At 36.8% G+C, this 14,625-nt stretch overlaps 1 protein-coding gene across 1 annotated transcript in view; it reads right to left on the reverse strand.

Moving 5' to 3' along the window:
• Positions 1 to 14,625, reverse strand: part of PCSK5 (proprotein convertase subtilisin/kexin type 5) — a 254,770-nt gene that overhangs the window by 24,374 nt on the left and 215,771 nt on the right. The window contains exons 25-27 of the mRNA XM_065861037.2: positions 3,925 to 3,967; positions 2,939 to 3,081; positions 1,534 to 1,734 (exon numbers count right to left, since the gene is read on the reverse strand). Of these exons, the coding sequence (XP_065717109.1) occupies positions 1,534 to 1,734; positions 2,939 to 3,081; positions 3,925 to 3,967 (387 nt within the window). The remainder of the gene's footprint in view (positions 1 to 1,533; positions 1,735 to 2,938; positions 3,082 to 3,924; positions 3,968 to 14,625) is intronic.

Here is a 14,625-nt window from a genome sequence, read left to right on the forward strand (position 1 = left end):
AAACAAAGCTGGAAGGAGCCACAAGTAATCTAGTCTCTTACTCTACTCAGTAAACATCCCTATCAAATGGCTTTTGTGTGTTTTCAAAGACCCCTAGTGATGGAAATGCTGAAACCTCCTAAAAGATTCTGCTATAACTCCGTTACTCCATTTGAAAGTTCCCTTTTTTCCAGTGCTTAATGTAAAATTCCTTTTCTGCATTTTAGGTCCTGTTTACCACACCTAAAGAGAACTGATCTATTCCATTCTCCTTTGTGACTGTGTTCCTCTTAGCCCCTCATTTATCTCAATCTTTCATTGCAAATAATTTTTTCCCCAGATTTGTGGTAATCCACATTATTTCCTCTCTAATTCACCTACTTCTTTCTTTAAACAGTGTGTCCAAAACTGAATGCATTATTCCAGCTGGTGCCTTACAACTATAAAGAGAGTGACAGGATTATACAACACTGACTTTTCTTTGTTTATAGTGATCAGTCAAGGAGCTATTGAAACTCGAAGGAAATTTTACCCTTTGTTGGAGGGTATGGGATACATATAATTAAAAAGTACCTCTTGCAATACTATTAAGCTTCTACATGCTTCATATGTTTCACTTAAAAATAGTTAATATTCATAGCAAACGAGTTCTAGTTTGTGTGCTTGGTGATAAATTCACTATCAGCACTGCCTCAGTTTGCAACAGAACCTATTCAATTGTACTTTACATGACTGTCATAATGGGAACGACATTCCTACTATGCACTTTTCATTTAACACTTTCTTAACAAGAAATTTGTGTATTGGGATGCATTTGAAAATGCTTATGAAAGAAAATAATTTAAAAAAAAATTCACTTAAACAGCTTTAAATTTTAAAAGTATTTTCCTTCCAAAACTTTTCTTTCCTGAAATGGAGAATTGTTTTTCTCATGCTGTAGATGAGAGAGCCAAGACAGAACTGATTAGTTTGTGAAGGTTGTGGAAACAGCCAAGGTAGGACAAGAACTCCAGAATGCAGATCTACATCCTCTGTTAGGGCCCTTAGAGAGTGGTGCATGCCTACACGGGGGGCTTGCTTTTAAACACACACTATGCACACACACAGACCCCCTGCCACATGTTTGATTCTTTTCTGTTTCCCCCAACTTACATTCAGTTCTGCGTAGAGAATCAATAGCCAAAAAGCTGGTCTAAAACAGCATATAAGACTCCCGGGACTTTAGATACTCCCAGTACATTAATCTATTATCTACCTTATATCTTTTCATATTAAAAAAAAAAAAAATCCTTTATTTTTTAATCCTTTGTCTATCCAGGTAAGATAACTCCCAGGTAAGGAACACCTACATTATATTAAAAAAGCTAAGCTATTTGCAGGAAGATCAATTTCATTTTGTGAAACCAATGGTTTTGGTCAGTATATTTTTAAACTGACAAGGTGTTCGACAAAAGTACAGTTTCACTCAAGCTGCAAGGTCTTGATATCCTCATCTTAAAGCTTTTAGTAGTCTTCAGAGAAACAGAAAATATTACAGGATATGTTGCAACTTACCACTCCAGAACTTCCCATCAGGAGGAGAATTTCTTGGATTGAGGCACTGCCCGTGGGAGAGCTGGAAACTGTTTTTGCACCTAGTACAGTTCTCGTAGCTGTACCCAACACACGTTGCACAGCTCCTGTGGCAAGGTTCGCATTCTCTAGAGATGTCATCAGTGAAGAAGCCATCCCCACACTCACTCACACATGTGCCACCTGCAACAGAAACAGAGCCTTGCATTGTGGTGTGTACTGACCCCTGTCAATCCTGACAAGGAGGTACCTCACCCATAGCATCTCTCTGTCTCCAGCAAGAAACAGCTTAAGATAAAAGCAGTATGTAAGTACCCATGTAACTTTTTGTAGCTATATAAACTCTAATATTTTAGTGTGGAACCTAAATTCAGCTCAGTTGCTTACGCAAACTTTCCAAACTTCACAGTCTTAGAACTTACCCACACTTAAATTTATATCTGGGTGGGTTTTCATCCATATCTTAAATACTGGCACATACAAATCTTATGAAAGTCTAAATCTGGATAAAACATCTATGGTTGAGTCACAGCTGATATACTGGCCCAATATTAAATCTAAGTCCAGAATTCTCCATGATTGTTAGATACATACAAATTTTGAGAAGTAGATGGATCTCTAGTTTCTATAAAGCAAAACTCAGATAAATCTGATTCAGTTTAAGGGCTGCCATGCTGTAGCAAAGACCATAGAAGTTGTTACACTGATAGCTTTTTGAACTCCCTCAAGTTTCAATTTAAAAAAAATGTAGACCATCAGATCATCTCAGGTTGTGGCCATAGCTTCTCTTGAATTCAGCAGACAATGTACAAGAATACCATAACCTCAGGATTTCCTGTGATTCATATTTTGTACCATGTCTGAACAGGATCTGTCTGACTTATGGCCTCATACTAAACCTAAGAGATTTCTGGTCTTGTGTGAATCTGATGTAGAATTTGGTGGTTCTAACTGAGCTAGATTCAGAGTTTTTAAAGCTCATTACTTTATGCGGACCTGAAAGTCAAACGTACTTGCAAAAAGTTAGGAAACCATTTCATACCTTTCTGTGAATTAAAAGCCTTTCCTTTCACAAAGTCTGAGTCAAATACAATATTTTTTGTAATTGCCCAAAAGAGCAGAAATGCATTAAAAACAAAACTAGGGGAAAAAAGGGAATCTGTATTCAAATATATGAAGTCTTTGAACCAAATGGCACCATTGGCTAGCACAACCACCTTATGATAATGCAAAGGACCGAGTTTTGTGAAGTGTCAACGCCTTCAGCCTCCACTGTCTGCCATAGAAGAGATTGATGAATTTGAAAAATTAGGCACAGACTCTTTCTCTAAAAAAAATAAAAGTCTAAAATACTTTTGTATATATGCCATGTTTGGTCTTTGCTTACCTGAGAGATAAGAGCCTTCCTTACACGAGTGACACTTGTCCTTGTCACAGCTTTCACAGTTGTCAGGACACTCCCTACACTGCAGAGAACTTTCATCTCTGTAGGTATTTTCTGGGCAGTATTTATAGCAATGCTGCTTATACCTGTAATATAAAGTAGAACATCATTAGTAAAATTATTTTGAGGTCACTGAGCTCATTTTCTGTATGTTTCTAGGTTCGGTAATGGTAAAGCTCTATTCTCATCCTAATGAACAGAAATCATTCCCCTAATGAAGGATTCAAAGTATGCTTGTGGTTATGTTACTTATTCAACTGGTGCGTTTTCTGATCTCAGAGTTCTTAAGTATAACTAATTTGATTTTCCTACTTAAATGTAGGCATAAAAACAAATGGATGCTTAATTAGAAATTACTATACTTTGGTTGTAAAGAGCTGATCACTTGTAAAAATACATAATCCCGTGCCATTGTTTATAGCTAGACTGAATAGCCTTTGAATCAACTTTTCCTTTTGTCATGATAATTTTTACAGAGATCTCTTAACTGTCTCTTTGAAAAGCAGTGGAGTTCTTCTTTTCCCTCTGCTTAAGTCAAACTTTCAATTATTCTATGTATTTTTTTCCTTTGTTTAACCTCCTTACATTTTTAAGTGTGCCTGCTGGACTGCAAAGACCAGAACTGGACACAAGAGCATACTACTGCCAAACCCAGAGGCGCTGTTTAACTTCTAGGCCCTTTCTGTTCCATATTCTTCTCTTCATATATATGAAGTTCACATCAGTCCATAAGGTTCAGAAGGTATTGGTAGAGAGTGATTGGCTAGTTTTTTCAACATTTACCATGCCTTTTTCCAAAGTAATTTTTCTCAGATAGGCAATACTTGAAAGGAGTGTGATAACACACACAGCACAGACCTATGTAGTCAAGCACACATTTTTGCTTGAGAAAAATGTGTTTGCATGAAAAGCTATATAGCTATACTTACATATAGTAGTTCTGAATGCATGTTATACAGATTCTTGGGTCATCTGAAATGAAAAATGTGGAATTATGTAAATAAATTCAGAGTTAAAACCATAATCCTAAAAATAATTGTTGCTACACCATTCTTACATTAAGATCACTACAGCCATAATCAGAACATAATTATCTTTGAATCTCTGTTTACATTTTTTGGAGATAACATCTTCCATGGTCAGGTCTTGGCCTGTATTTTTGCAATGATTTGTGATTTGTCTGTCCCCAGTGTAAGGTACCTAGAAGGTCCTGCATGCTTAGAAAGTGCTGTTCTGAAAAGCAGAACCTTCCCATGAGCTCAAGCTGGGGAGAAAGGAACTCTTAAAGGAGAGTCTAAGCTATCCAAAGCTCTAGTTTCATACTATTTCCTTCTTTGTTGCAGAGAGAAGTTAAAAGCGTTTGGCACCTATAAAAGTAAAGTTTTCAAAAACGTGTTAGTTATCAGTTTAATCTTAAAAATACTGAGCTAGACAAACAACTTTCTATATTTGGGGTGAGGAAGGAAATGGTGCAGATTTTGGGTAAAATTTCTCATTAGAAACTTCATTTCAGCATTCAAAATTCTTGTTGAATGAACAGAAAAAGTGCTATACGACTTCTTAAAACTGTTAAAATGATGAATATGATTTTATGCTCACACAAACTGAATTACATTTTCTATAACCTTCCGTTATCTTCTATTAGCTTTCCATTTCTTTTACTTTACTCAAATATCCCAAAGGGAGCAGAATGGAAGGAAACAGAACAACCTGGGCAAATGTATTTATAAGCTGTTCTACTGTGAAACGCCTATAAATTATTTTGATATTAATAGTACTCATAAGGCAAAATTTTCACTGAGTCTGTTTGAACTGTATCTACAATAAATCACACTTTACACATACAAACTTATTAGGCAACATGCACTTGATTTTGCAAGTAGTTCTAGCAACTTATTTATGAGGTGTAAAGTTTCACCCAGAAATTTTGCAGATCTGTAAAAATATTGTTGATGGCTTCTTTTTGAATTGTTTCTGAAACACTGATTTTGTTTCTGAATAAGGACACTTCCTGAGTTATTTTTTTCCCAAATTAATTTGTTTGGGTTTTTCCTTAAAGTATTTTTAAAATGTTGTTACGAGCCAGGTTGATATGATGATGAATAATTGTATTTATACATTTTAAAAAAATTTCCGGTATTGGCACATGTAGTCCTTATGTTTTGTTTGTGGAAAAAATCAAGTACGCATCAAAGAGACACTGTTAAAATTGCTGGGGTTGCTTGCAGGTTTAGTAACTAAATCTCCATGTACTTTCTGGCTTTTCTGAAGAAAGGACTCTGTCCTCTCTTGCCTGTATAAGGTTCTGATGACATTTTTCTTTCCTAACAGCCCTCTCAGTTTTGCCTGTATAGATGACTATTTATGTAGCTCAGTTTGAGACAGATCTCAGCAGTAATTGCAAACAAAGTCACAATGTCTGGTTGTCCTCTGGAAAGAGATTAGAAAAGTGAAGTACTGAGTAAGCGGCCATTAAATAAAGACCATGTATTTTGAGTTGGTTTAGGTTCTAAGAGGATGTATGTAAGAATGAATGGGTAAAAATAATTTGTTTAGGTTGAGGACTGGGATACATATCGTGGAGAGGGAAAGAAAAGTATCACAAACAGCACTTGCATCCTGCTGCTTACATGAAGTTTAGACAGGAGCGATAATAGTAAATACTTTTTTAGAAGACCACAGATTTTATAGGAACAGTTGATTTGCTGTATTTCACTTGGGAATGCACTGAGTCTTTCTTCGAACCTTAAACTTTGGAGGTGGGGAGATAATTTCTCGACAATTTTGCAGAACGAAAATGCAGAATAATTGGCCTATGTTCATTTCCAATTTGTCTACTTTATTATTTATGAACACTTACTGAGCCATTATTCATTCTCTTAAAGACATACCCACTAAACAGAAGTTCTACCACCTTCTATTCTTAGTGATAGTTTATGAATTTAAACTGTAGAGGAATAATTAACATAGTTTAAAAAGGAATGCAAAGAGGGCCGCAGTTCGATAACAGGCAGAGAGAAAGTTAAACATGCAACTATGCCTACAATAGCAAATTTGATATTGAACACATTCTATGTTTCCAAAATCTCGGAAATTAATTTTAAGAATGAACTAAGTCTAGGGAATTTTATGGATAATATATGTGCAGTTCTTCAACAGTGGCTCCTTTAATATCTGCCACAGTCAGTTCTTGGACTAGCAATAACAAATGTCCTACACTCAATGAGAACTTCACTTGCCCATAACATAATGAGACCTCTGTGATTGCAAAGTGGGTTTGTTGGTATGTCATGCTCTGAAATTCTTCTTGTTATAAGAACTGCTAACATTTAATCTATATTTTACAGTATCCATTTGCATTGATTTCCACTATGCTGTGCCTATGCCACTCTTTTGAAGATGGGAACAAAAGTGATCTTGGAAGCATTGGAAACTGGATTCAAACAATTAAAAAAAATAAGGCTTTAGACACAAACCAGTCCTCAGTGACTTTCTGGTTTGACTGCAGTTTTCTTAGGTAAGCAAAAATTGTCTGGAGTTCATAGAAAAAGTAACTTTTTTTTTTTTCTTTCCTTGTCTGTAGTACATTGATACTCCTGTTCCCTTCTCTACCCTCCACTCTTCTCAAATAAAATACATTTGGAGTGCAACTATGTTATAATATAGGAAAGGTACGTGCAAGGATTAAATATTGGTGAAAAGCCAAACATTCATTCATTCTGTTGGAACTCTCTGATTTGAAATGAATTAGTGTTTTCTTTTACTGCAGGAGGGAGGTACGGGCATTAGCATTTACAAACATAGCTTTGTTATGCTGGAAGGATGTATTTGTTAAAATACGTAGCGGAACACTGTACGTGATTTTTTTGTAGTGTTACTGCAGAGGCTTAATGAAATATTTAGTAGGTAAGTGCATCCACATTAAAATTGAGCTTCAAAGCATTTTGGAAATCCTTGTCACTGTTTCAGTGTGTTTGAGTATTCATGGTGTTTAGACAGATGCTAATTCTGGAAACTTTGCATGCCTAGCCCACTGGACTTTTGAGTAACACTTACTCAAAGTATCTCATCTAATTAGACCCAGATCTTGCAATGACTTGGATGCATGCTTAACTTTATCTACTGTATACAATAAAGCTGGAAGTTGAAGTTAAGTGCAAGGATACATTTTGCAGGATCTGTATTTAGACTGTAACTTTTATTTTAGTTTCCTGTTTTGTTTATGAATTTCTTTTAAAATTAAATTTCTTGAACTATTTACTGGCTCAGCCATGAGTGTAGAATGTGCTGAATACACTCAATTTTTTTGCATGCAGGAAAAGTTCAGGATATTCACTGCATGGGTCTTAAAGTCTGGTTTATTTTTGTTTTCAATTTTAATTAAATGTAATGACTGAAAATTATTTTATATTAGATTTCAGTTTTCCTTTAAGGGCCAGCCTGCAGTAACTGTTTAATTTCAACAGTTACTGCTAGATTTTATTTGCCTTATATGTTCCCCTGAACAATAATTTACAATAATCTGAAAAAAAAGTACTATAAATTGTAATGTATCACCAACAAGTGTAATTATATATTTTAACTACCTTAGACCATTTTTTCTTTAGTTTTTATGGCATCTCAGTTAAAATAACTGAAATGTACAGTTCAAACATAACAGAACTTTTGGCTAGACATGGGTCTGACTAGAAACTCTGCTTTCAGTGGGGCCTTAAAAATGAAGATTTCTGTTGTGGAACCAAGGACTCTGGTTTGTACCTTCCATTTTCTGTAAGAAGGTATTTGTTTGTCTGTGCCTTTTTTGTTGGGTTTTCCACTTTCTGTTTGTGTTTGTTTTGTTGGTGAATCATCTTTTTCTTCTTCCTTCTTGTTTCTGACATTATAATTTATTTCCAGGAGGCAGAATGAAGAGATTGTCAATTTTAACTAAGGAAAAAGCTGGATCAATTAATTTTATGTGAGGAAAAAATGGCATCAGTATTTTCTTTGATCAAACCCCACAACTTTGGTTCAGCCAAGAGATTTCATGAATTAAAAGTATACTTATTTGTAAGGCAAAAAAGAAAATAAGCCTTCGAGTAGACTTAATATATTGCAAAAATATCTTACACTTTGACTAAAATTGCCTTTATTTTTTTTAATTTTTAAAATTTGTTTTAAGTTAAAGCCACCTTTAAGATGAAAATTGGGAAAAAAAAAAAAAAGACAAACAAAAAAATGTTCTGGGTCTTGCTGTAAAGCTGATTACCTGAAAAAAAACCTACCTAGTCTGAAAGAGTGCCATAACACTTGCTGTTATTGTATTTCATTGATAAAATCAAGGAAACCAGGAGTATTTACCTGTTCAAATAAGGGTTTTAATATGCTATAGTGTGAAATAGAAATGAAATGCAGATAAGATGAAATGAAATCTAAGATTAATATTGAGAGAAACACTACCCAAAAGTAGTTCCATGGTTTGTATGACTGAGGTAAAATGTTCATAATACATGAATACTTGCACGTATGTTGATTAGGAAACTTTAAGAAATACAACATTTTAAAAACTGGCTTAAAAAAGAAATTTTATGTCAGAACACTCCAGACGCTCACAAAACATAGTTGACTAGTGCTGTAGTGAGATATACACAAGACATGAAGCTCCAAGATGTGATATCAACCAGAGAAGTCATTGCTTACAAGGCTACACAGAAGAAACAGTGGTTCATTTTTAGTCCTAGTAAAATAAAATATAAGACTACTACAACAGAAATGAAATAAGGACATCAGCAGTACTAACACTTAAGAAAGGACATTGAGTTTGTCTTGTATTTTATTCTATCACTCAGATGTTATCTTTTGTTCTTACTGTATTCTTATGTCCAGAATCTCAATGTGATGATTTCAAGAAGCATGAAAGCTACATATTACTAAATCCAAACTTCCTCTGTGTTGAAGTGCATTTTCTGAACACACTTATTATGCTGAAATGGTCCCTTATGTTTGAATAGTGTCTTACTACACAGGTAGCTCCTCTGAGTGAATAGCATTACCCAAAGATTGCCTTCCTACAAGAAAGAACACTGACTGCAGGCCATAAGTCCTAAGTTTCTACCACAGCCATCAATGCAGGTTTTAACACTAATCTGTACAGTGATCCTCTATTAACAAAACATAATTATGCGCGTAGAACTCATGAGAAACATCTCTATGTGGGGAGAATCCAAGATTTGCACTGCTACAGCCAATTAAGTGGTCCTGTAATGAAATTCCTTATTTGAAGGATCAAGACTCTGATCTTTAGGCTGGTATAAACCCTAAGAATTGAAACAAGTACATATTGAGGTAGAGATGATAATAGAATTAGAATAGAATAGAATAGAATAGAGAATAGAATAGAATAGAATAGAATAGAATAGAATAGAATAGAATAGAATAGAATAGAATAGAATATTTCAGTTAGAAGGGACCTACAGTGAGCATCTATTCCAAACACCTTACCACTTCAGCGCTGACCAAAAGTTAAAGCATATTATTAAGGGTATTGTTCAAATGCCTCCTAAACACTAACAGCCATGGGGCATTGGCCATCTCTTTAGGAAGCTTGTTCCAGTATTTGATCATCCTTTCAGTAAATAAATGCTTCCTAATGTCCAGTCTGAACATACCCTGACACAGCTTTGAGCCATTCCCACATTGGCCTGTCACTGGATCCCAGGGAGAAGAGTTCAGCACCTCCCTCTCCACTTTCCCCCATCAGGAAGCTGTAGAGATCTATGAGGTGGCCCCTCATCCTCCTTTTCTCAAACCAGACAAACCCAACGTCATAAGCGACTCCTCAGAGGACACGCTCTCCATCCCTTTCACCAGCTTTGTTACCCTCTTGTGGATGCATTCAAGAACCTTCAAATCTTTCTTAATTGTGGGGCCCAGAACTGCACACAGTACTCAAGCTGTGGCTGCACCAACACCAAACACAGCAGGAGGAGCCCCTGTTTTGACCACTGGTTGTGCTGTGTTTGATGCAGCCCAGGATGGGATTTGCCATCCTGGCTGCCCAGGCACACACTGCTGGCTCACACTGAGCTTAATGTCACCCAGTGCCCCCAGGTCCCTTTCTGCAGGGCTGCTCCAGACACTCTGATCCCATTTATACTTGTGCCCAGTGTTACTCTGTCCCAGGTGCAGAATCCAACATTTGTTGGTGATTATGAAAAATAAAGTTCTGATGGAGGCACCAGTCTTGGAGCCAAGTGTTGATGTCCTGGGCTCACATGTTTCTTTCAGTATATCTCTCCCTATTACTGGGAGGATTGAAGAAAGCACTACCTGTGCTCCTGAGTCCTTTGGCATTCTTCCCAGGGTCCTGAAACCTCTTTTGACTGACCTTGGTCGTCTTCTTGAAACACCACTGGTATCCATGTGAAAGAGCAGGAGTAGGTAATAATTTGAAGGCCATTTTTCTCATGGCATTGCTGGTCTGGGCCCCAGGGAGGCAGCAAGCTTCCCTGAAAAGAGGGTCCAGTCTGCAGACGGTTTAGGTCATATTTGTTTTAATATCTTTTTTTCTCCAGTAATTCCAGCAGAATGATTCAGTAGCTAACATTTCTTTACTATTATGATTCATGAAGCTGCTGAATTTCAAATTGATAAAGAAGTAGCAATAAATGCTTTGTTTTTCTTTGTAACTTTAGAAGTATATTTATTGCTTAGTCAGTGACTACTGAGCTAGATGTACTTTTGGCCTGATCCAGTATTTTTTGTCTGTGCTCTTATTTCTGTTGAGACCTCTAAAATCTGCAGCATTCTGTGTTTACAGAATTCATGGTTCAATCTCCTATCTTAAGTTTTTTCCAATGATTTGCCCCAAGCCTGGATTTTACCCAGGAAGTAATTTTCTTTCTCAGGAAAAAAATAAAACAAGGACAGAATGTTTTCTTTAGTACATACTTGTATCATCAGTGTGAAGGAAATTCTCTTTTACCTATACTGTAGGAAAGACAACATCCTCTAATGTAATGTTCTACCTACACTGAAATGTCAGTACTGAAAATCAGAGAACAGTTCTGAGTCTAGATGGGCATTCCTTTTCACACAGATTGCATATTCTCACTCCAGAAGTCTGTGGAAACGAGTCCCATTATCTGCAAATCTAAACCGCATTCTGCAGGATTAACCTCTTGAAGAAGATTTACTCTGAGATAAAAAAGGATTCTTATCATAATTTTCTCTGGTATTTTGAAAGCCAAGGTCTGTTCATCATTAGGGAAGGTTTGAAGAATCGAAGTTTTCCTTTGTGTTTCTTAGGTTGCTATGGGAACGAGATCACTTTTCACTCATTAATCATGAGCACAACTGCCAGAATCACAATCTGTACCTGTGAGCTTGAGTCTGTTCACAGTGCTACCCTTTTAGTTATCTCACGGGTTCCTTAAATCTTCTCCAAATGTGCTTTCTCTCACTCCTGCTGTCTTGCAGACTGTATTTTCCATATCTCACTCTGTATAATGAATCTCCTAGGGGACTTGCACCTTTCTGCCTTTATAGCTGTATGTTTGTACATAGACATTGTAACCCAGACCAAACTATAATAGTTAGTTCCGCCTGACCTTTGAGAGTTGGTCAGGCTCTACTTTGCTAAAACAGAGAGTCACATTTGGGCCTAAATGCCTATTTTGTAGGCTTTTATTCTCAGAGACACTGGTTGTTGAGGTTTATTAGTGTTTGTCTCATTGGTAAGCTATCTTTGGAAAAGTGTGATGGCTATTCTGAACATTCTTGACTCTGCACCCTCACTGAGGAGCACTTTATTCTCAGTGTCAGTCTTTGAAAATAGTCCTGGCGAAAAGGTTGGACATGCCATGTTTTCTGTTCCCTGCTGAAACCTGGATGGGTCAAAAGGCAATATAAACGGTATCTTGCAACATGGAGATGAGATAATCTCTGGGAAGCCGTGACAAGTATTCATATCATAACATGTCGTACTTTCGCAAGTTGGGTGAAGTGAGTGGAAGAGAATCAGCAAGCAGGAGATTAAGGGTTGCATCAGAAATGTGTGACTCCATGGGAGGACACTGGCAGAAAGGCAAATTGGGACAATGCCTGACTTTCACAATCCCTTCTGAGAGGAAGGCCTATCCTTCTGTTAGTTCCTACTAATTTATCCATGATCCACTTGAGCTCCATGTGTTGCAAATATTTAGCTTCTCAATGCTCACGTTTAGCATTACTAGTTAATGGTGGGGCAATTTCTGCTTGTGTCGTGTACTTATGCAAGTCACTGGATATTACATATCAGAGAAGTTTGTCAATTATCACCTTTGTAAGTACTCATATTTTGTGTATTTTCATAATGCAGGAAAAGGTCAAATGCAAATGGTATTATCTGAAAGAGCGAGGGCTGGAAGTGTTTGAAAAGGCACTTTTGTCCATGTGTTGTATTTTAGGCATATCAAATAAGAACCAGCATTGTCATGTTCTTGCATTTTATTGACTCTGAAATTCCCTGAGAATAATTACTTTAAGTGGCTCAAATTCTGCAGTTTTACCTTAGTATTTTTCTCTGGTCTTGAGTGTTGGCTTATAGCTGAATGCTTTCTAAAAAGGTAAGTTTGACTCTGAAGAAAGTTTCTGAAGCTCATTACAGTTTCAAGACTCTGGAGAAAATCTGGGTGGTATTCTGAAGTTATCTCAGCCTGCACTAAGGGGTAGAAGGTGGCTGCTGCAATGACACAAAGAAAATCCTCCTCCTCAATGATATTGCTCCAGCGGAAGTTTCAACAGCTGCCGTTGAAGAAGCTAGATCTAATTTTGTAGACTTCTGGAGTCCACCAGAAGGCAAGCTATCAAAATTTAATCACAACTTGATGTCCAGAGGTGATGGAGACCTGCTGTTCCCATGGAACTATCTGCGTCAGAGGGAGCAATAGCTCATCACTGCTCTAGAAAGTAGGCTCAGTGTCCAAAATTGGGTTATCAGACCTAGGTGCTAAAGATATGAAGATAATTATGGAAGTGTGGACTTGAAATTTATTCAACACATGTTCTGAGACACTTTGTCTCTCCAATTTTGTGTTTGCACTTGCTTGCACAGCAGTAGGAATGTATTTGAATGCAGCTTGTAAGAATTTGGTATTAAACATATATACTGAAGTCACCCTTAAGACTTGACTTGTCTTTGGCTCTCATTTCAGATGTCAATGCATATGCAGGACTCTGCCTTTCAGATCTCATGGGATGTCATACGCTTGAGTATGCCAGTTGGGCTAGTATGGAAGCAAGCAAAGTCAGCTGCATTTGAGACCATGTAGGCAGAAGAAGGTAGGGAGATGAACCCTGCTGTGCATAGCCATTTTTTCCTGATACGGTGCATACAAAGCCATAGATCCTTTTGGCATTGTTGCTGTCTAAGGCAATTTTCCTATTATATATCCCAGGACTTGATAGTGTCTGCAGGCAGACTGATGTCTGTGAGCATTAAAGATTCTTTACCTCCTTAAAATCTGAACAGCCTCTGAATTTGTGAAGTGAATCAGAAAGAAAAGTATCGCCTGAATTTAAAAGAAAGCATTGCCTGTACTGAAACTACAAGACTTATCTGTCCTTGTTTGAGTCTCCCAGACAGTCCCTGTCTTTGCTTTTAGGGCTTTAATGTAAATACAGTAAAGATCTATTTCCACACCGGAACCCAAAACCACAACAGGGTCCAAACTTGGAGGAGAACAAACAGATTTTACTTCATTCCCTGGTTACAAACACTGTCAATCTTCCACCTCAGTATCCTCACATCTGGTTAACACTAACCTGCAGTGTTACTTATTGGGTAGGTTTTACATTATTCACTGAAATGTTTAACACGGGGTGCAAAGTATCGAACCGCTATAAAAGTATCATATTTCTGCCTTTGTAGGGTCACTATTGATCAAGAAAACAGAATTCCCGCACAGTCTGCCTCCACTACTTGCTCTGTTCTCTTGACAGCTGATATCATGCCAAAAGAGAGTAAATTTTATTCTGTTTCTTGCCTGCATGAAGTAGGACAACATTGCCCAAGACTGAAGATGGTATTTTAATCTGTTCTTTGGTGCCCTGCAAAAAAAAATTCTGACTGAAAATTACCTGTCCTTCAGGCTACTAGGAAAAGAGGCAATTCAGTTCTCTTAATTAGCATATGCATCCCTCCTTAAAACTGGTTCTTTTTCTACGAAGAAGAAAAACGTACCAATTAACTTTTGTAATTTGGAGATGGTAAGAGAATCTCTTGTATTTTTTTGCTCACAGTTTACAATGCAGTGTCACTATGGTCTGATATTCCTTTTTAAATTCATAAAGCTTCTAGAAGTGACCCTGCGCTCAATACAAACTGAAGAAGTGAGTTATTTCTATTTCTTATAAGTTTATATCAAATAATCTCAAAGCACTTCAGAAAAAGTAAGTGCCTGATTTTTTGTGAGAATGATCTCAAGTCTTTTGCAGATCCCTAAGTATGCACAAAATGCATTTGCATTCATGTGTGAAAACTATTCTTCAGTATGTGAACTATGCGATTTTGATTTCATTTGCTGCGATTATTTTTTTATTTTTTTTTTTTTTTAAGAGCATTCCCTGAAGCTTTCCACTGCCATCTAATAGAAATGTTCATAGCATTGGAA

This window comes from Patagioenas fasciata, chromosome Z (genome assembly GCF_037038585.1).
Source record: "Patagioenas fasciata isolate bPatFas1 chromosome Z, bPatFas1.hap1, whole genome shotgun sequence".
In the NCBI taxonomy this organism is placed as follows: domain Eukaryota; kingdom Metazoa; phylum Chordata; class Aves; order Columbiformes; family Columbidae; genus Patagioenas; species Patagioenas fasciata.